Source organism: Balaenoptera acutorostrata, chromosome 9 (assembly GCF_949987535.1).
Source record: "Balaenoptera acutorostrata chromosome 9, mBalAcu1.1, whole genome shotgun sequence".
Lineage (NCBI taxonomy): Eukaryota > Metazoa > Chordata > Mammalia > Artiodactyla > Balaenopteridae > Balaenoptera > Balaenoptera acutorostrata.
The window spans coordinates 54332239-54352917 of NC_080072.1; the positions used below are offsets into that span (position 1 = coordinate 54332239).

A 20679-nucleotide genomic window follows, 5' to 3' on the forward strand; every position below is an offset into this window, starting at 1 on the left:
TAGTGGAGGATATAGAAATGAGTTGAATATATCCCCTCCCCTCAAGGAGTGCAGAGTCTACTGGGGGACACAGTAATGGCAAATGTCAGTGCAAGGTGACCAGGCAGCTTAGGAGGGTACGGAGCCCAGAGAAAGGCAGGACATACCAAGTCCCAGATGTTCCCTTCCCCCTGAGCCCATTCACTTTCACTGTCCTTTGACCAGGAGGAACAATTCCCCCTACCCCCCCCCCCCCCCCCGGTCCACACCACTGTGCTCTGCAGGCCCAGACCACTGGCCTGTGCTCAAGGGAAGTAGCAGGTCTTACAGTACAGCTGCAGAGGACACACTGGTTGGGCAGGCGGGAAGGGAGCAGCTCGTGGGCACTGAAGGTCTCTCCATGTTGGTACGTGGTCCCGTTGTGCTGGCAGGACCTTGGCGGGGCCCGGAGCCCAGAGGGGGTGTGAGGTTCTGCAGGTGGGGAGGGGAAGGAGGAAGGAGAAAATGGTCTAAGAGCTTCGCCAGAACTAACTGGGTCACTTTTCTGAAATTTTTGTATCCTATCCCTTGCTATCATTTAAACCAAGCTCTGGCCTCAGCCTTCCCAGCCAGACCTCCTATCAGTGAACAAAGAGGTCCCCGGGACACCTATGTCTGACTATGTCACTCCCTCCCATGGCCTTTGAGCCCCTCAGTTTCAGAGCTGGCGCTGATCGAAGCAAGAAGGCAAGGCCAGATGCTTCAGGTACACTGAGCCCCACTCAGTGGGGACTTGTGTGAGTTCATTCAACGTTCAATAAGCATCCATGGAGCACCTCCTAGTGCCAGGCACTGTTCTAGGTGCTGGGGATACAGCAGTGAACAAGACAAGGTCCCACATGGAGTTTCATCCTAGTGGAGTCAGCTGGTATGATATGGACTGTGCTTGTGTAAGCTTGGTGTCAGCTCCTGCCATTCCCTGGCCACCAGAGCCCCCTCCCCATCACCTGCCAATTAGCCGGCCCTCACCCTGCTGGGTAGAGGGGTAAGCCTCCTGTCCAGCGGGAACCTGCTCATTCTTTTTTTTTTAACATCTTTATTGGAGTATAATTGCTTTACAATGGTGTGTTAGCGTCTGCTTTATAACAAAGTGAATCAGCTGTACATATACATATATCCCCATATCTCCTCCCTCTTGTGTCTCCCTCCCACCCTCCCTATCCCACCCCTCTAGGTGGTCACAACCTGCTCATTCTTTCAAGACATATTTACTAAGCACTTTCTCTGCACCAGGCGCCATGCTACTCATTGGGAGTGGAGTGCGAATAAGACCCGGCCCCTCCCATCAGGAAACTGACAGTCTCACTGGGTAGAGACAGGCCCCAAGCAGTGACACTGGTGTGGTATGGGCTAGGGCGATGGAAGCACAGAAGTTGTGGCAGCACAGAGGAGGCGCCCCTAACTCAGCCGGGGAGGGTGGGCGGGGAAGGCTTCCTGAAGGGGCTGATGGCTGAGCTGAGTCTTGAGGAGCTCGCAGACCAGGCAGGCAAAGGGGCAAGGCTGGGAAAGAGAGAGGGAGGGAGGCTGTGAGGAAGAAGGGGTCTGGGCCAAGGCACAGTCCGCAAGGCGTGGTCAGGACTCCCGGGGTCAGCCTCAGCCGGAGAGGAGGCGTGATGCCCCCTCACTGGGCAGGATGAAGCACAAAGCCTCTGCTCCCCTAGGGAACCCAGAATCAGGAAACTATGACCCAAGCTGGAGTCATGGTCAGATCCCTACTGGGGTCGCACTTGGAAAAGGAGCCCCTCTACATACATACTCCATACAGGCCCCCAGCTCCCCAGGAGAGCCATGATTCCAGGGTCTGGAGCTGAGGCTACAATCTGGAGCCTCCCTCCCTTCATCACCTTCTTTTTATTTTCTCACCCAACTTAACCTTTTTTTTTTTAACATCTTTATTGGAATATAATTGCTTTACAATGTTGTGTTAGTTCCTGCTGTACAACAAAGTGCATCAGCTATACGCGTCACCTTCCCGATGCTACTAAACGTGGGTGCTCCTCTCAACGTGTCCCTGCCTTCTGAGTTGCTCTCCCCACTGGCTGCTCCTCATTTGCCACTTGGTTATGCCAGTCTCTTCCCAGACCACCTCTCCTCTCCTCTCTCTTACCTCTGCTTCCTAGAATCCGAGTCTCAGAGGCTCCTAGCAGATTCTTAAAGTCATGGACATTTAGCGTCATGGCGCACAGCATCCCTAAACCCCAGCCCTGGGAGGAATCTCAGAGTACATGTACTCCAACTCCTTCGGCCAGTCCCAGCCCCTGGTGGTAATCCTGGGGTGACCCTGCAGGGCCTCCCAGCCCCAGCTCACTCACTTGCACTTACACAAGGCATGTCCACTCGCTCAGGCTCTGGCCAGCCCAAGAGCGATAGGAGACCATGTGTGCCGTCAACAGGCCAAGCATGCCCATTTCCCTTCAGCTATTTTCCACATTCTCTCTGTCTTCCTGCCAAACACAGCTGCTTAAGTACGAGAAGCTTGTGGCTACCCCAGGCCTCCCTGGGGATCCATGGAGGATGTCTTCCCCTGAGCACCTTGGTGTCTCAACAGTTCTGGTGTCTGCAGACTGCCCCTCTCATTCCAGGGGTCTCCTTCAGCTGGAGGCCTGTGCCAGGAGTGGGTCAAGGGTCAGGGGGCCAGCGGGAGGCTGGCACAAGGGCAGGAGCGCGGCTACTTACCCACACACCGGGGGCAGCACTGCTGTGGCTCGGTCACAGGCTGGGGGCAGTGGACAGGCGGGCAGTGGAGGCGGTAGCAGCTCACATGGGCACTCTGAAGGCGACACAGGGGTCAGTCCTAGTTCCAAGGAGCCACTGTCTCCCACCGTCCTCTCCCCAATCCCCCTCCCAACTGCAGGGCACTGTACTCGTTTTAAGCCTGCGGTGGGATAAAAGTGATAAACTCCGTGTGCCCAGTCTCTCCCCTTCTCCCGCTCATTTGTCTGGCTCGCCCATCCGTGTCCCTCCCCACCACGGAGGAGGGCACCGTGTGCCTGGATTTGCACAGATCTTGTGTATTTGCACAGATCTTGTATCTTATGGTATTTGAGAAATACAAGTAAAAGACTGGGTTATTCTAACATTGATCTTGACTGTGCTTTTTTAACTCCAGGGCTTTGTTCTTTTACCTCTGGACCTGAGCCTCAGGGCTAAGACAGGAGTGTGACACACAAAGGGAGGTGACAGGGATGGGGACACAGCTAGAAACAGGATGTGGAGAAGACTCAGGGCTTTGTGATCTGCTCTCTAAGTCTCTGGGAGGTGTGGTTGATCCCACACAAAGCCTTGGGATTGGTACCAGAGGAAGGGCCTGAAATCTTGGACTTTTTCAAATACAGCAAACGAGAGGGAAGGGGCAGAGAAGCATTCAGAGAGATGAGCAGAAACAGAACTGGAGGGAGAGGCCACCACTGGAGGTTTTCCCAGGCAGTGTGTCAGCCTGTCACAGACGTCCCACACTTTCCTCTCCCTCTGCTGTAAGGGCGTTGCCCTGTGTTGTAACAAACCATTACATCTGTCTCTTCTATTCAACCGCGAATTCCCAAGAACAAGGGCCAAGCCTCACTCTATTCATCTCTGAATTGTGGGCACAGGGCCTCGCTCCAAACGAGTGCCTGCTGAAGTTCGAATGAACGAATGAGAGAATGAATGAGAGCCAGGAGGGGAAGGAGAGATGGTCTCTCCCTTAGTCAAATGGAGCCAGCTTTGTTTAAACTTTGGAGTTGGCAAGTGTGTTTCCAGCCCCAGCTGAGTGCCCCCGAAACACTTCTCCCAAGGCAGCCTCCTGCCTCATGGAGAACCCTGGAGCAGGCCTTAGTCTCTCTGGGGTCACTGCTTCCCCAGATGGCCAGAGGTGATCACAAGGATTAATCAGTGCTAAGGGACATCCTAGAGTCCACAGGATTGGTCTGAGCTCCAAAAGGGGCCTTCTAGAGGCCTGGCACACAGGGGTGTTTGATAAATGTCCAGAGGGTGAACGGAGCCCCTCAGGTGAGAAACTAGGGTAAAGTATGAGGAACTGTGTTGTCTGAAGAGTTAGAATCTCTCTCTTGATTCTGGCCTTGAAGGAACCAAGGGGTGGAGATGATGAGCGACATGCAGCAGGAAGTAAGGCAGAGACAGGCTAGGGGGGCGAAAGGGCAGGGGCAAGGCAGGAGGCCTTGCAGCCAAAGGGTGCCTCTCAGGAAAGTCATAACTACCATTTATTGAGTGGCTACTAGGTATGGGCATTATGTTATATAGAAATGCATTCTCTCACTTCATCCTCTCAACAACCCTAGAGGTAGATACCATTTATTATCCACTATTTCAAAACGAGAAAAGAGCCTCTGAGAGGTCAAGCTGCCTAAGACACACAGCAGGTGAGCACTGTGTAGGGTCTGTGCACTTTCCATGAAAGTGCCTCTGGTGGAGGGGGCGGAGACTAATTCATTCACTCAATGTTTACTGCATGACAGCTGGCGCTACATCCTCTTCTGAGCACTAGGGGCATAGCAGTGAGCGAGAGGCAAGAGTTCTGCTCTCACGGAGCTCCCCCCCTAGCAGGGGGAGACAGACTATAAAAAATAAATAAGTAGGAACAAGATCATGTCAGATGTTAAATTTATAACAGGAATAAAACAAGGTAATGTGATTGCGTTAACAAGGTTAGACTATTTTAGAAACAGCCATAGAGAAAGCCTCATAAGGAGGCAACTTTATGTTATAAACTGCAAGATGAGAAGGAACCGTTCCTGAGAAGATCTGGGGGAAGAACATTCCGGGTGGAGGAACAAGTCGGAATGAGTTGAAGTGTTGGTGCAGGTAGGAAATGAGGTTGGAGAATAAGGCAGAGTCATATCACATAGCACCCACAGCAGGCAATTTGAATTTTACTTTAGGTGCAACGAGAAGCTATTGGAGGGTTTTAAGAGCTTTTGAATGACATGATTAGTTTTTTGTTCAGAAAAGATCCTTCTAGCTGCCGTGCGGAGGACAGATTAGAAAGGGGTACAGGGAGACCTCATGGGATGCTCACATAGCAGCCTCAGTGAGAGAGGAAGGTGGCTTAGATTGGGGGGAGCAGTGATGATGGAGAGAAGGAAGGGATTCAGGATGTATTGGGGGGATGCCAGCTACAGCCCCTTGGGGTGAGGAAACTGTGTATGTGTGAACTCTGGGGAGGGAGAAATGAATTAGCTCCACTGGATCACAAAACTTGGACTTTGTCAACTGGACCGCATGATATGTCTGGAATTTTCTGTTATGGTTTCCTTCCTGTTTTTTGGCTATATTTCACAAAGTTCTTTTTGAAAAAGCTGATTGGCCTCAGATGTGCTAAGGAAAACCAAGGGGAAGCAGGGATGGGGGGTTGTGCTCCCACTGGCGTCAGGTTCGACCAGGGGCCAGCATGGTAGAAGCAGTGGGGAATCAGAGGGAAAGACCCCAGGAGGAGTGAGACCCCAGTGGTCAGAGTCAGGAGAGGGGCTGGCCCACGCCCCCTCCATGTCCCAGTGTTTCCTCAGAAGCTCTTCTCTGCTCCCACCCTGAGGATTGTTTTAACAACGGAGGCTCTCACAGCCTTGGCTGTGCAGGGAAAGAGAGGAGCTAAGGGGCTGGCTGCAGCAGGGAGCTAGGTACTCCCTCCCCCCAGCACCCTCGCCTGGACAGAGAGAGCTGCAGACTTCACACCAATGAGACTGGGCCACCGGCAGCTGAGCCAGGGCCGAGGGGGTTCAAGCCTCCTAAATCAGCAGTCCCCAACCTTTCTGGTGCCAGGCACCGGTTTCGTGGAAGACAATTTTTCTACGGACGGGGCAGGGTGAGGGCCGGGAATATTACTTCAGGTGGTAATGCGAGCAATGGGGGGGATGGTTCAGGCGGTAACGTGAGCGATGGGGAGCATCGCGGCAGATGAGGCTTCAGTCGCCCACCGCTCACCTCCTGCTGTGTGGCCCAGTTCCTAACAGGCCGCAGACCGGTACCGTGGGTTGGGGACCCCTGTTCTCAATCACTCCCTCCTTCGCCATCCTCTAACCCCATACCTGGTCTGGGAATTCTGGACCACGTGGGGCTCTCGTTTATTCCACCCAGTTGACTGTACAAGGGCCTGTGGAGGGTACTGGGTTGGGGTGGGCTGGGGGGAGACAGAGGTTAACAGAAAATCTGGTCTCTGCCCCAGTTGGTATAGCCTTCTGCAAGACCCCGAAATGGGCATGAGTGAATGCCTAGGAAGACCTACGCCCAGGGCTCCATCTAGGCGAGGCAGTAACTAACAGACACAGACAACCATTTTACTTGGCCAACAGTGATCAGGAGAAAGGGACAGAGAAACTTAGGTGGCCTCCCAGAAGAAAATACTTCCAGGTGAGGGATCAAGTAAGGCTCCTGGTGGAGGTGGCGTTTGGGTGAAGCTGCAAAGAATAAATACTTGGACCAGTGGTGTTGGGAGAACGCATCCTAAGGCAGGGCGGCAAGAGAGGTGGTTGGAGGAGATAGCCCGAGGAAAGGAAGGATTAGGAGATCAGCTCAGGAAGGCTGTCTTCTGCTGCATGGGCACAGGGAGGCTGGTACCAGCAGGAAAGAAGGCTGGATGAGAGATGGGAGGCCTGGGTCCTCATCCCAGCCCAGCCACCGACCCACTGTGTGATTTATCTCTGGGAGGCGTGCACAGTAGGCATCTATGCCTATGTATTAGATACCCAGTAGTGAAGTGGTGTGGCCCCAAGTCCCTCAGTTGCTGCTGACAGAGCACGATTCTAGGGGGCCCAGTTCCAGAGTGCCCCTGACCCTCAGAGTCAGGCTGTCCTCCCTCCCTCCGGGGTGCCTTCATTGGAGGTCTCCCAGACATACCTGTCACAGGTGGCCAGAGGAACCTACCTCGGAGCAAGTACAGCGCAGGCAGTACATCAGGCCCTGGGGCTCCAGGTAGGGGTGCCAGCTCTCGCCGGGGGAATACCTCTTCCCGTGGAAAAGGCAGAACATGTCTGGGCCTGGCAAACCAACCAGTGCTTTATCAGTCCCAGGAGGCTCCAGCCTGAAGTCCCTGCCTCATCCCTCCTTCTTTCTGGCTCTAGGAAGGATGTCATCTGGACCACTCAAGTGAAAGAGAATCCACGGGATGTGCTCTCCTAGTCAGAGGGCCAGAATGTCTGAGTTTGAATATCAGCTTGACCACACACTTGCTGTGTGACTTTGGGCATGTCACTGTCCCTCTCTGAACCTTAACACTTCTCTCACAGCGTGGTTAGGGGATTAAGCAGTGAACATGCTTTACAGATTTAAATTGTGGTGTTAATGTTAGTTATTATAATTAGATGAATAATCTGAGGCCCAGAGAGGCCAAACTACACCGCGAAAAACACACAGTAAGTCAGTCATCAAGCAGGGATGACAGCCAAAGTCTCCTGACTCACAATGCAGTGCTCCTTCTGCCCTCATAATCACACTTGCTTCCTTTTCCTTTGTCCCGTTTTGCTTATTTATTTACTACGTCTCTGCACCCTCCCCTCCCTTGCCCTCTGCTGCTCCCCTGCCTACACACGCGCGCGCGCGCACACACACACACACAAACACACACACACACCCCTTCTCTGGGCCATGTGACCTATCTTTCGAATAAAGCCACTGACAGCAGCTTTCTTGCTTTCATAATCTACTGTGTCCCTATATCTCATTGAGCTCTGATGGAAAGTGCTTGAATTGGGAAAACAAAGTGCTGCCTAGTGATAGGTTGTTAGAAAACTGACTTTTAAATATCCTTAAAAATAGTCATTGGTACTGTGCACATCACTTGATTACTTTTGTAATCTGCGTATCAGTTGTCAATATGTAGATGAATGCTTCTAAGAATGACTAAAATAGTTTATTTCCTTATGTGGGTTAGATATCTCTCCTGCAATCCTGCTTTCCTGAGACCTCCACCCCTTCTCTCCTCCCACAGCCCGTCAATTGCCCAGTCTTTCGAGCTCTGTCTAGAACAATCATGTCCTCACCTCTCACCAGCTCAGCACCTAGCCCCAGGTCAGGGCTCCAGGTCAGGCGTTGAGGCCCCCCTTGCTGTGTTCCTCTGCCTCTGGCCCTATCCCTGCCAACCCTCCTCCATACAGGTACCTGATGATTTTTACAACCCAGAAGGGATGCTATCATTCCTACAAAAACCTCTCCATTATCCAAAGAATAATCTAAGCTCTTTCAGGGGGAAACTGGGAGGCCCAGCACAAGCTAAGTATCCATAAAGACGTGTTGAATTAAATGAGATTGAAATTTGGAGAAAGGAACCAACATTTGTTGATGATATTCTATTTATGTAAATTACTTAATTATCTTATTAACATCAATGTTTTGAGAATTAAATTGAATAATGCTTGGAAAGTGCTTACTTAGCCCCGTTCCTGACACTTAGCTGAATGCTATTATTATGATAATTATGGTAACAATGACCCTGCAAGATGGACATTGTCATCTGTTCAAGATTCAAGAGGATAAGGTCAGTTTTGCAGGGTCATTGGGATCATTACCATGATTATAAGAAAACTAGATGAGAAAACGGAGGATCACAAAGACTGAGTGACTTGCCTGAGGCCACCCACCTGTTGATTTGAACCCAGGACCCCAGGTTCCCAAGCGGAGATCCCTTTAGTTCACCTCACCTGCCATGGCTTTGTGCTCAAACTCAGGGCCTAGAGGTTTATTCTCTCGGTCCCCCGGGCCACCATCCCCCATTCACTGTTTTTTTCTCTTGGTCCCCTATTGGTCTAGAATCTAGAGGGGATTGCCTTTCATGCCTCCTCCTGCACACTTTCTAGAGTCTCACACTTTCTGAATCATTCTCTTAGATGTTTAAACTCACAGAATCACAGAGCATGGAAAGCAGTACAGTAGCGAGGGCAGCTCCCCCGCGAGGCCAGAATCCCCTCTCCGTGCTGGGGATGGCCTGGAGCGGAGGACAGGAGCTAAGGGCCGTTGCAGAGCTTTAGAAAGTCTCCTTTGTGAGAAGCTGAGAGCAGCCTCGCCGGCTCCCTGCACTGCTTCTGCTCTGCCTCTTGGGCCTCCCCAAAACAAGGATTTGAGGCCGCGGTCGTGATGCCCTCAGAGTCTGCGCTTCAGTGGCCACTGGGGCGGCCAAGGCTTGGTTTGCTCCCCACCCACTCTCCAGCCCCGCATAGTAGAGGGGGGATCAGACAGCAGATCCCGTTCCCAGCAAGGCCCCGGCTGGCCCGTATCAAATGAGCTGTGTTTATCTCTCAGCCGCTGCTGGCAGAGAGGGCAGAACACAGACCCAGCTGGGGTGCTCGGCAGAGCCAGCCCAATGCTCCGAGGATTGAATAATGTCTTTCTTCCTCAGTCCCTCCCCCACCAGAGAAGGGAGCGATTGCAACACCGCTGCGGGCCTTACGTCTTAGCCTTGCTGCTGAAGAAAACCTGTCCCACCTTCTCTGGGGCGGCCCTGTAGCCCGGCCCCTGTGCCAGTTGGCAAACCCTCCCCCTCTCCGCCGGCTCAGAGCATGAAGACAGAGAGAATGTCTCAGCCCATGCCCAGGCCAGGAGGTCCCTCCCCGCCACAGACGGACCTGGCAGCAGCTAAGAATGTGGAGGCCTGGCAAGCCGTCCCCCAACCCCAGGAGCCCCAGGCCCACCACGCCCTCCAAGGTGAGAAGCACTGCCCAGAGTTCCCTCTTCTTCTAGGGAGGTGAGTGCCCAAGGCCACGCCAAAACCAGGCAGGAGGAAGAACTGCCAAGACCTCAGGCTGCCTCCATCCCCGCAGTCCTGGCACTCGCCCCATCCTTGCATGTGGCTGGTAGAAGGGGCTCTAGCCTCCTTATGCCACGAAATCACTGTGTGATGTTGAGGAAGACTCTTCCTTTCCTTCTCTGAGCCTCAGTTTCCCATCTGCAAAATAAGGAGTGGGGGTGAACTTGGATCTTCACGGGTTTACTGTACAGATAGTTTCTGAATCCATGATTTCAAAATTCTAAGATTCCAAGGTTCTAGGTTTCTAAGATTCTACATTTCATTAGAACACAAAGCTTCTAGAGTTGTAGGATGTTGTGCTTCTAAGATTCGATCATTTCAGGCTTCCATGATTTCGGATGTGTTGATGGTCCCATACACCTAGGCTCTCAGGGGCTCCTAGGGGGGCTAGGATGAGGCTCAGGTAGCCAGTGCAGCCGATCCTGATGACATGGAGAAGGAGGCAAAGTCTGTTTCTCATATCCCCTCCCTTCCCATCCACTCTATGTTGGTCCTCTGTGGCCTTCCCACTCCAGCCCTGGCCTGAGGCCTGCCCTGCTTCTTCTCTCCACCCCGCCACCATATCTCATCCCACCCATCATCTCTTTCTCCAACTCAGGGGCCAGCTGCGCCTTCTCTCAGGGGACTTTCAGAGTTAACGTGCCCCGCCAGTGATGTCTAACCCAGGAAAAAGACATTAGTGGAGGAAGTTTCTGTTTGAGGAGGACGACTGGCCCTGTTCCAGGCTTTAGAGAGACAAAGAAGAATTAAAGTGGGACAGGTCTCGTACCCCTCAAAACCCCTCACCCAGTGTGTATGTAGTTCCCAAACTCTGGCTTCAGAATCCAATAGGCTGGGGTTCAAATTGGATCTGGCTTTTATCTGCAGCCTGCATTTAGACAAGCTATTTAAACATTCCAGGCCTCAGTTTCCATATCTGTTCAATGAGATTAGTAATAATCTTTGGGGGTTATTGCAGAATTAAATCAAATAATATGTGTAATATGCCTAATGCCTGCCACGTATTAGATGCTCAATTAAATGGTAGGTTAAAAACAAACAGACAGAAAGCAGACCTGGGTGCTGACCCCAAACTTCCCTAACAGTCCGTTCCTCATGGTATTCCTTCTACTCCCAGAATTCTATTAGGGCATGAACATCATGGTGCCTGCCATTAAGGTCAAATCTCCCAGGTCTCAACCTCACCAACCTTGCTTCCTGTGGTTTCCTGCACTCTCCTAGCCCCACTCACAAGCCAGACTCCCTCAACACCACCTCTGCCTACACAGATCTGGGCTGGGATACGGCCACGAAAGTGGTCAGAAAGGTTGGAGGAGAAAATGGGAGGGCAGGGATGAGAGGCCAGAGATCAGGCTGGAGAAAGAGGCAGAGGCTCACGAAGGGCCTTGAGACCCCCAAGGGCAAAGGAAAGCCACAGAAAGGCTTTAAACTGGGGTGTGCCCATGGTCAGGTTTGCATTTTAGAATCATCACTGCGTCTGCAGGAATGGAGAATGGTTTGGAGAGCAAGACTGGAGGCAGAGAGACCAGGGAGAGGCTGTTACAGTCATCTGTTTTGAGATAATGCTGGCCTGGACCAAGGCAGGAGCAGTGCTGATTGGCAAAAGTACAGATTTGAGGAACACTAAGTAGGTACAGTAGGTAGGCTTTCAGACAGACTGGATGTGGGTGGAGAGGGTGAAAGAGCAGTCAAGGCTGGGATTGAGGTTTCAGGCCTGAATAAACAGGTGAATGTGGGGTTCTTAGCACAACAGGCAGTAAATGTTATTGTCATTAGTTTTGATGTATTATTATCATTAGTAATAGTAACATTAGTTCCTGCTATTCATTCACTGATTGAGCATTTTGTATATCAAGTCATACATGTCCATGGGCCTGGTACATAACTAAATAAGACACCCACCCCACCCTCAAGGAGCTTACAGCCTAATGAAGAAGACAGATAGGATACATACAGCTGACAAGTTCTAAAATAGTGGAAGCATGGGGGCTTGAGGGAAGGCTTCCCTGAGAAGGTGCCTGAGCTGGACCTTGAAGGAGTTAACAAGGTAGAGACGGGTTGACCTAATCTGAATTCAGGGTAGCAACGTTTATCAGACTCTGGGATCTGTCACAATGTTATCACGTCACCCTAGCCTGTCACGAGCAGGCTCCCACCTGCTTTTCCAGCAGAACTCTCTGTGGTGGCCCTTTTTTAAGCCTCACCTTCTCTTGCTAAATTTCTCACTCCCCCCATCCAGCCCCCACCCACGCTCCTTCAGGCTTCTGTGCCTTTACACACACTGTTTCTTCCACCTGGAATGTGATCCCCCATCTCCAACGTTTGACCAACTCCTCATTCTTCCAAAGCCTGTTTAGATGCCACCCCGTGAAGCCACCCAAACCTTCCGGGCCACTGGCCAGTCCTTCCTGTGGGGTCCCACAGAACTGAGTTCAGCCCTCTGTCACAATTTTCATCATACTAGATTAGAAATACTTATTGAATGGGTTCCTCTTCCTTACTAAACTGTGAGTTTCTTGAGAGCAAGGACCAGATCTCATTCATTTTTGTATCTCCAGTGTTCCGTGCAGAGGCTATATAGAGTTGGCACTTGATAAATGAATGCATGATGTTGTGCTTTAAACATCAGAGAGACCAGGGAGAGGCTGAATGGAGTTGAGGGAGGTTCTGGAAGAGGAGGGGATTGCTGGCCCTTAATCCTGGAAACCTCTTGCTTTAACAAAAAGGGAAATTCAGGATGTGACAGGAGGGCCAAATCCCTTTAGGCACTTTGATCTTGCCACCTAACAGGAATTAGCCTTTGACCTCCCCTTTCCATCTCCTATCATCTGAACTCCCAAATTACCCACCAAACCAAACACCATGTACAAAAAGGCCAGGAGCCTGGGGAGGTATGCGGCTGAGCGATTCCATGATCTTCACGTGTACGTCAAAATTCCCAAGCTGCCCCATCCAAGGTCAATGCACATTCTGCCTTGAAACCCTCATGCTGCGATAAAGCTCTCTTATGGAGTAGTCAGGAGTGGGTAGTGTGGCTGGGAATTCTTCCAAAAAGAGACAGAAAAGACAAGAAGGAAACTTCTGGGCTGCAGGAGAGGCTGGATAAGACCACGAAAATGGCACTAGGTGGAGCTGGGGCTGGAACTGTGGCTGGCCTGTCCCCAGCCTGAGAGAACTCAGGAAACCTTAGAGAGAGCCAGCCTGCGAGGGAATGTGAGAACGTTCACATCTTTTCCCTCACGCCCAATCAGCCATACTTTATTTATGTATAGTTCCCTTTTCACACAAACAAACTTGCTCCCCTCTGAGACATAAGCTCTGCTCTGGGCACTGGCACTCGATGGGGGAGGCCTCCGAAGGGAATCAGAAGTACAAACCTCGGCTCCTCAGTGGCTGAGCTGTGCAACCTAGGCAAAGGGCCCTCACTTCCCTGAAGCTGAATTCTTATCTGGCACATGGCAGATGTTCAGGAGCATAGAAGGACCTCAAAGGAGAGAGTCCTCAAACCAGGAAAGGCAGCTCTGTTGCCTGGCAAAGGTCAGGGGGCATAGAAGACCCTATTTACATTCCATTCTGCCTTGGACATGTACATTTATAGACTTACAGAATCTTAGAAAGTTAGGGATTGAGAGATGATGTCCAATCCCCTGTTTTACAGATGTGGACACTGAGTCCCAGAAAGGGATTGGGACTTGTCTAAGATCATTGATTTTTGCTAGCAAGAACTCCAATGACAGTCTTCAGATCTGGGTAGGTGGGGGCTGATTATAGGAAAACCCATACCCTAAGGGACAGGATCAGAAGAAATGGCTTTAAATTGCAAACGAAAGGATTTAGCTGAGACACAAGGAAGAATCCTGACTGCAACAGAAGAGTGTGGAATAGGCTTCTCTGGGATGGGATCCTGCCCAGAGGCAGGGGGATGCCTGCAATGATCTCTGCATTGCACCTCCCAGCAGCACTGCTTCCATGCCAGTCCTCTTCTTTGGGAGTCCAAGGGATTCAAGGTCCCTCTCCCAGAGCCTGGCACCGTGGCCAGCGGCTGGGGGAACTTGAGAGGCCAGTCCTGGAACAGGTGCAACAGCTGGAGCAACTGCACAGCTGCTGCCCTGCTCGGCTCGGCAGCCGGCAAGCCAGTGAGTGAGACAGAGACCTCTACTGGTGGGAGAGAGGAGGTGCAGAACCTCCTAGACAGACCCAGAGAGGGGCCTGACTGGAGCCAGATGTCAGCCCTCTGAACTCACTGTGCCCGGCCCTCTAGGCACTTTCTCTTGGTGTCTGAGAATCAGTCTGTCTATCCAGTCCTCCCTGGCAGGGCAGGAGTACCAGGCTGCCGACCCACACTCTCCCACCTCCCTTTTCCAAAGGTCAGAGCAGACTCAGAACCAAGGCAACAGCATCTTTGGTTCTTAGAGTCTTAGATTCATGGGATGTTAAAGCTGGAATGGTCCTCAATGATTATCTATTTGACTCCAACCATCTCACTTTACAGCTGGGGAAATCTCAGGGGCAGAGAAAGGCAATTTGCCCTGGGTCACAGTTGGAATTGGTGGCAGAGCCAGGGCTGGAGCCCTGACCTCCTGATTCCAAGTTTGCCCTCTGTACCATATCATACCATGGGAGCTCCCTTCCCGCCCCGTCTCTGCCTATGGGGTCTGGGGTTTTGTCACCTGGGAACAAAAACTTTGATTCCCATAGTATATATAGCCCTTGGAGATAGAATAGAGGAGCCGATGCTTTTACCTGATAACTGACTCTCTCCTGAAGTCAGGATTGGCTGGAGGGAGAGATGAGAAAGCAGAAGTGTGCTGGACACCTTAAAGGGGGGTGTGGAGGGCACAATTAGTAAGGAAAGAGCACAAAGAAGAGGAGCTGACATAGGAGAGCACTGGAGAGGGAGTCAAGGTACTAGGCAGGTTCTTGTTCCACAGACAGAAGGGAGGGATGGGTGCCCAAAGCGACTGACATCATGTACGCATGCGGCTCAGCCTGGGACTGGCAACAGTACTGGTCAGTGACCAGGTCAGGGACCTCACCCTGGCTAAGGGCTCTAGCTGGGAATGGAATAGGGGTTTGATCTATGGTAGTGTTTGAGGATTAGGCCTCAGCCTGTGGCTGGAGTTGAGATTCAGTTTGGGCTAGGATCAAGGCTCAATCTGTGGCTGGAAATAGAGCCAAGGATAGAATAACCTTTGTTTGAATACCCTTGTGCTTTAAATAAGGAGCAAGCTGCCACGCATGTTCACAGGACCTAGGCATTCTGCAGGACTGGGCCACCTCAGGAGTCAGACACCACACGGGCTTGAGAATTTCCATCTGTTGGTACCACTTCTGAAAGCACCTAAGATGTCACCAGGAGATTTCTTACCTATAACAGGCCCGAGACCTTACTAACTAAACTTACTAAACTAAGATGAGGGTCTTCATAGGAGATCTTCACATAAGATCTGGGCAAATGACTATAGGATTGTTTCTAGATTCATAGGTTGTTAGTACTACACAGAATGAGGCTCAGAGAAGGAAAGTGATTTGTCCTAATTCACACAACCAGTAAGTGACAAATTGGGGACTAGGATCCAGGCCTCTGTTCTTTGCTTTAATAAATTTGCTTTGTGACTTTGGGCAAGTCACTCCCCCTTTCTGGGCTTCAGTTTAACTATAAGGATTGGTACATCGAGGGGTAGAAGATTTTCAAAGGTTCTTCTGGCTTTGACATCCCAGAATCTTACACCCCTCTGACTACCAGTCCACCTCACATTAACTCAACAGTTCTGCTCTGAGGTTCTTCTTGCATGTCGGGAACCAGGCTCCAGACTAGGGGAGATGGAATACTGGCAGCACCTAGTGAGAAACATGGCCCGAAGGCCAGTGGAGGCACAGAGGAGGGGAGATCAGAGTGCATCAGGTGGCAGGGAGAGTTTGCTGGAAGAGGTGTGACCTAAGCAAGGCTGTAGAGGGCTGACAAACTGTGGGAGGCAAGGAGGAGAGGTGTGGGTAGGACATGAGCAATCTGCAGAAAGATCTGATTCTAGGACATCTTTCTAAGACACATCCAGGGCAACGAAATTTGGAGAAAAGCCTTGGGGGTTAAGAGCCATGTGCCAAGTGGAAGGGAGGCAGGCATGGAGGGCTTCCTGTGCTAAGTCTCTTTTAAGAAACAACAGGAAGGTACTAGGAGGAAACCTCCAGGGCTCCAGGAGGGGGAGGAGACATTGATTGAGTAGTAGGCATTGTGCTGGGCACTTAACACAGTCACCTCCTTTAATCCTCCCATGAAGTGTTCGGGTTCCAGGTGAGTATGGGTCTTAGACAGATGCAGAAATTGAGGCTCAGAGAAGTTGTCACTTATGAAAAGTCACACAGCTACTAAGAGGAAGAGCCAGGACTTGAACCAACCCTGGGCTCTTTTCAGGACTTGTTACTAAGGACTTCTATGAGTCTCATGCTGCTGGCAGCCCAGAGACGACCAGACATGTAGCCTGCCCTCATGATCAGAGACAAGAATGAAACAAAATCCAGCACTGCCGGCTCCAGAAAGTCACGTGCAAAAGAAGGCAGAGATGGGGGAGCTGAGCTGTGGAGAGGAAAGAGCTCTAGGCTGGGAAACTGGGGTTTCATCCTAGGCTCCGCCCTGTGTAACCTGGAGCAGACCACTGCCCTGGGCCTCGGTTTCTTTATTGGGTATGTCAGGGTTTGAACTAAGCTCCTTCCTTCTTTTTAAGAGAATCTTTGGTTTTGTTTTCCATCCTCACAGCATTCCGAGAGATTGGCAGAAGATGGGGAGGCGGTCCACCAGCCTATTGTGGAAACAGTGAGGAAACTGAGGTTCAGAGAGATTATATAAACTGTTTGCGGTTGCGCTGTGTCTAAGTGGAAAAGCATGAATTAGGGAACATGTTTTTCAAGAACCTACCATGGACCAGCGAGTTGCTGGTGCTGGTTGCTTTCCATGTTTTCTTGAATTTAATCCTCAGAACAGTCCTAGGATTTTTCACTCCCATTTTATAGATTAGCAAACTGAGGCTCCGAGACATGCCCTCCATGCCTGCCTCCTACCAGCTGGTATTCAACAGATCTGGGATAGTGAAGACCCTGGTCTATCTCACTGTGCCCTGCTATCTTCCAGTGTCTCACAACTCCAAATCAGGGTTCCTTCCACATGCTGTGGGACACGGGGGAAGAAGGCATAGGATTTGGAACTGGAGAGTCCTGGCTTTGGATAGCTCACTACCTCTGTAAACTTGAGCGCGTTTCTTCTCTCAGCTTAAGTTTTCTCATCTGTAAAATGCAAATGATAATACCCACCTCATGGGAGTGTTGTGAGCATCAAAAGAGAAAAGTAATGGGAAAGTTATCCTAGTTAGCTCTTCTTTCTTTCCACTGGCTCTCTTTAAGTGCAATAGCCTCTTCGCCTTCATCAGACCCTTACAGCCAAACATACCAGACTCTCTACTAGGAATAAGCATACCACCTCCCCCACAAAAAGCACAGTGCCCGGCCCTCTCTCCCACTGCTCTCAGTTCCCTCCTCCTTGGGTCCATGGCTGCAGCCCCCTTGGCTCTGAGTCTTGCCAAGTTCCCCCCAGTCTCCCAGACTCATGAGCCCATACTGGTCCGCAGAGAAGTCTCCACCCTCCCGGTACAGGTGCTCCCTGGATGGCTGTCAGAACAGTCTGGGGTCCCACGTCCTGGCACTTTCCCGCGCATCCCGGGTCTCCCATCCCTCTTCTGCCATCCAGCACACCCACCCCGCTACTTACGGGCTCGTGCGTGGGAGTCCAAGGGGAACCAGAGCAGCGCGAGTCCCAGCAAGGAGGAGAGGACCCTTACCTCGGGAACCATCCTTCCTTCCCCAGGGCCAGGCCCCCAGGCACTGAGCCGGGAGGGGGAGTCGGGAGAAAACGAGATGAGGGGGTCACTGAGGCACAGGGCCACAAAGCAATGCACAGACCCAGGGAGGGCGGCTGCTACAGAGGAGATTCAGAGAAGCGTCGAGAAGAAGGTGGTGAGGACAAAAAGGGAGGTCCAAGGTGGGAATAAGGGGAAGGTGGAAAGAGAACGGAGAGAAAGAGATGGAGGGATAGAGGAAGGTATGCAAGGGGGGAAAGCGATTAAAGCAAAGGAGAAGGTGAGAGGGAGGGGTGGAGAAGAAAGACAGAGGACAGGGGTCCACCGAGCGCGCAGCGTTGGGCGAGGCGCGCGGGACCGGCGGGCTGTTCCGGGCGTGCGGGCTAGAAGCGGCCGGCGCCCTCTGCTCGCTGGGCTCGGGGTCGGGCCGCGGGGTCCTGGGGCCCGGCGGGGCGGCGGTACCGGCGGCGGCGACGGCGCGGCGGCCGCTGGGGGAGGCTGCGCGCGGGCCGGCTGTGCACGCCAAGGGCGCCAGGCGCCGCGCTCGGGCGCATTTGTACTTTGCCGCGGGAAGCAGGCAGCCCCGGCCTGGCGCTGGCCTAGCGCTGGCGCCTCCTCTGGGGCACCGCGGGCTCGGTGGATTGGCCACCCGAGAAACAGGCCCACTTTTCCCCCTCCTCTCTAGTGCCGGTCTCTGGGACAGACGCTCCAGGCGCGGCGCCGAGTGGAGGCGAGGGGGCTGGGGAGGGGGAAGGAGCCACCCGGGCCACGGGTTTTAACCCCTGACTCCCCGCGGCGCCCAGAGTGCAGGAGGACCGAACCCAGTTAGGCTTCAGGTGGGACGTGGGGGTGGGGAAGGATGAGATGTCGAGTCGGGGAGGGGAAGCGGGCTGAGGAACCGAGAGGCGCTCAGGTTAGGGAACTCGGCGGTGCGTGCACGGAACTCCGCCTCTGGATGAAATCGGGACACTTGCTCTTCTTAATTCTGTTTGTGGACTTGGCCACTCCACCTGAGTCTGTTTCCCAGATCCCGATACTAAAATTGGGATCTTAGTATCTTCAGTATCTTTTGATATTTTAATGTCTTCCCACAATTATTTCGAACATGAAATGAGATAATGAACGTCAAAGCACTCAGATCTCGAAAGGAAGGGGCCCTAATTCCAGGAGCCTGGAATGCTTTTAGCAGTTACCCACCCCCCACCCCCAACGCCCCGAACCCACAGACACCATGCCCAAGCTGAAATCCAGCCCAGAGGGATCCTTGGTTCTTCTTCTGGGAGTCTTCCTCTGCTTCCCCCTCCCAGTCCTGAAGCAGGACACAATCTCTCCTTTGCCTCTGCAGGTGAGGCCTGCACCTCTCTGAGAATGTTTGTCATACTCAGTCCTCTTGAGTAAGAGCTTTTTGTCAAAGTGTTGTCTTTCTTACCAGAAGGTGAGTTCTGGGAGGGCAAAGCCTAGAGCTCCCCATCCCAGCCCATGGTTGGTGCTCCATACCTCGTGTTGAATGAGTGTATGAATTAATAGGACCTAAGAAGAGAACCACCAGCTCAGTCCAGATAAGAAACACTCAAACTCTGAACTCAAAAGGGCAGGGCCCTTGTCCTGGCTCTCTCCCTAGCCTGGACATCTTGTGTAAGTTCATCCATCCCCAATTTGGACCTCAGCTTCCTGCCCAGCTTCTCTTGCAGAGCTGCTGGGAACTCCAGTGAATGTTGGAGGGGAGAAGACTGGGAGGAGTAAGAGATAAGATGGGATGTTGAATCACATCCCACTCTGGTAGGGAATCACATTTCCAGGTTGAAACACTTCTGACTGTGTCTGTAAAGATGACTTCCCGGGCTATGGCTGTGCTCCCCATCTACTGTGTGGCCAGTCCATGCTCTCCAAGAACAGAGAGCACTGGAGGAACGAGTGATCCCAGAAACAGAGTTTCCCCAGGGCTCTCCGAAATAGAGACAAACATGATCTGCCCCTGGGTGCCCTTCAGGCTTAATTTCTCCTTCTCCAACATGGCCAGCCACTTCCTCTCCCTTGAGTTTCCCTTTTTGCTTAGGCTTTCAGGGCACTCAGAGTTAAATTTAGTGTTTAATTGCGTCCTCCCTCCCCCCTGCCCCCCTTTTTTGGGCCACTCTGCGCGAGGCTTGTGGGATCTTAGTTCCCTGACCAGAGATCGAACCCTCGCCCTTGGCAGTGAAAGTGCCGAGTTCTACCACTGGACCTCCAGGGAATTCCCATTTTAGTGTTTAATTGCAGAAATAACCTCATCCCAAGGACTTGGGACAGAGCTCTTTTCCTTTCTCCATCTTTGTTTTAAGTCTGCTCTACACATATATTCATGTCTTAGGTAAAAGAGGTGGATTGAGATTGGCCTCCACTACATCCTGTCCATTCTACTTCAGGAAAGGTCTCTACCACGAGACAAAAAAGGTCTCAACACTCCTCTCCATCCTTATTGTCCTCCGAGGTCAGGCCATCTTCATCCCCTACTGGACTTTCTTAACAGCCTCTTAGCAAGTCTTCTGCCCCTAGTGTGGCCCCTCCAATCTATTTTCTTCACACCTGCCATAAGGATTATGTTGATCATTTCTACTGATAAATCTGATCACATCATTTTCCCACTTAAAACCCATTATTGGAAATAAAAAATATATAACATTAAGTGCAATGTGATATCCTGGATTGGATTCTGGGGCAGTAAAAGGACATTAGTGGGAAAACTGGTGAATAAAGTCCATACTTTAGTTTATAGTAATGTACCAACATTGGTTTCTTAGTCTTGACAAATGTGCCATGCCTATGTAAGATGATAACATTGGGGGAAACAGGGTGAAAGATCTGTGGTTCTTAGATAAAAACTCTGTACTATCTTTGCAACTTTTCTGTCAATCTAAAACCCTTCCAAAATAAAAAGTTTATTAAATATATAACAGGATAAAACATTATTGACTTCCTATCATTTATGGATTATAATCCAAAATCATTAGCATTGGATTCAAGACCACACATATTTTGGCTCCTACTCACCATTGCCACCTACCCTATACTTTCACCAGCCACTCACCTCCCAAACTGGCCGTGCAT

The 20679-nt window shown here is 51.6% G+C and overlaps 1 protein-coding gene across 4 annotated transcripts in view; it reads right to left on the reverse strand.

Moving 5' to 3' along the window:
• Positions 1-18021, reverse strand: part of CHRDL2 (chordin like 2) — a 33606-nt gene extending 15585 nt beyond the window's left edge. For all 4 annotated transcript variants that reach the window (XM_007173736.2, XM_007173733.2, XM_007173735.2 and 1 more), the window contains exons 1-4: positions 17508-18021; positions 6874-6986; positions 2695-2788; positions 308-450 (exon numbers count right to left, since the gene is read on the reverse strand). In XM_007173736.2, the coding sequence (XP_007173798.2) occupies positions 308-450; positions 2695-2788; positions 6874-6986; positions 17508-17589 (432 nt within the window). In that variant the 5' untranslated portion in view covers positions 17590-18021. The remainder of the gene's footprint in view (positions 1-307; positions 451-2694; positions 2789-6873; positions 6987-17507) is intronic.
• Positions 18022-20679: the final 2658 nt, after the last annotated feature.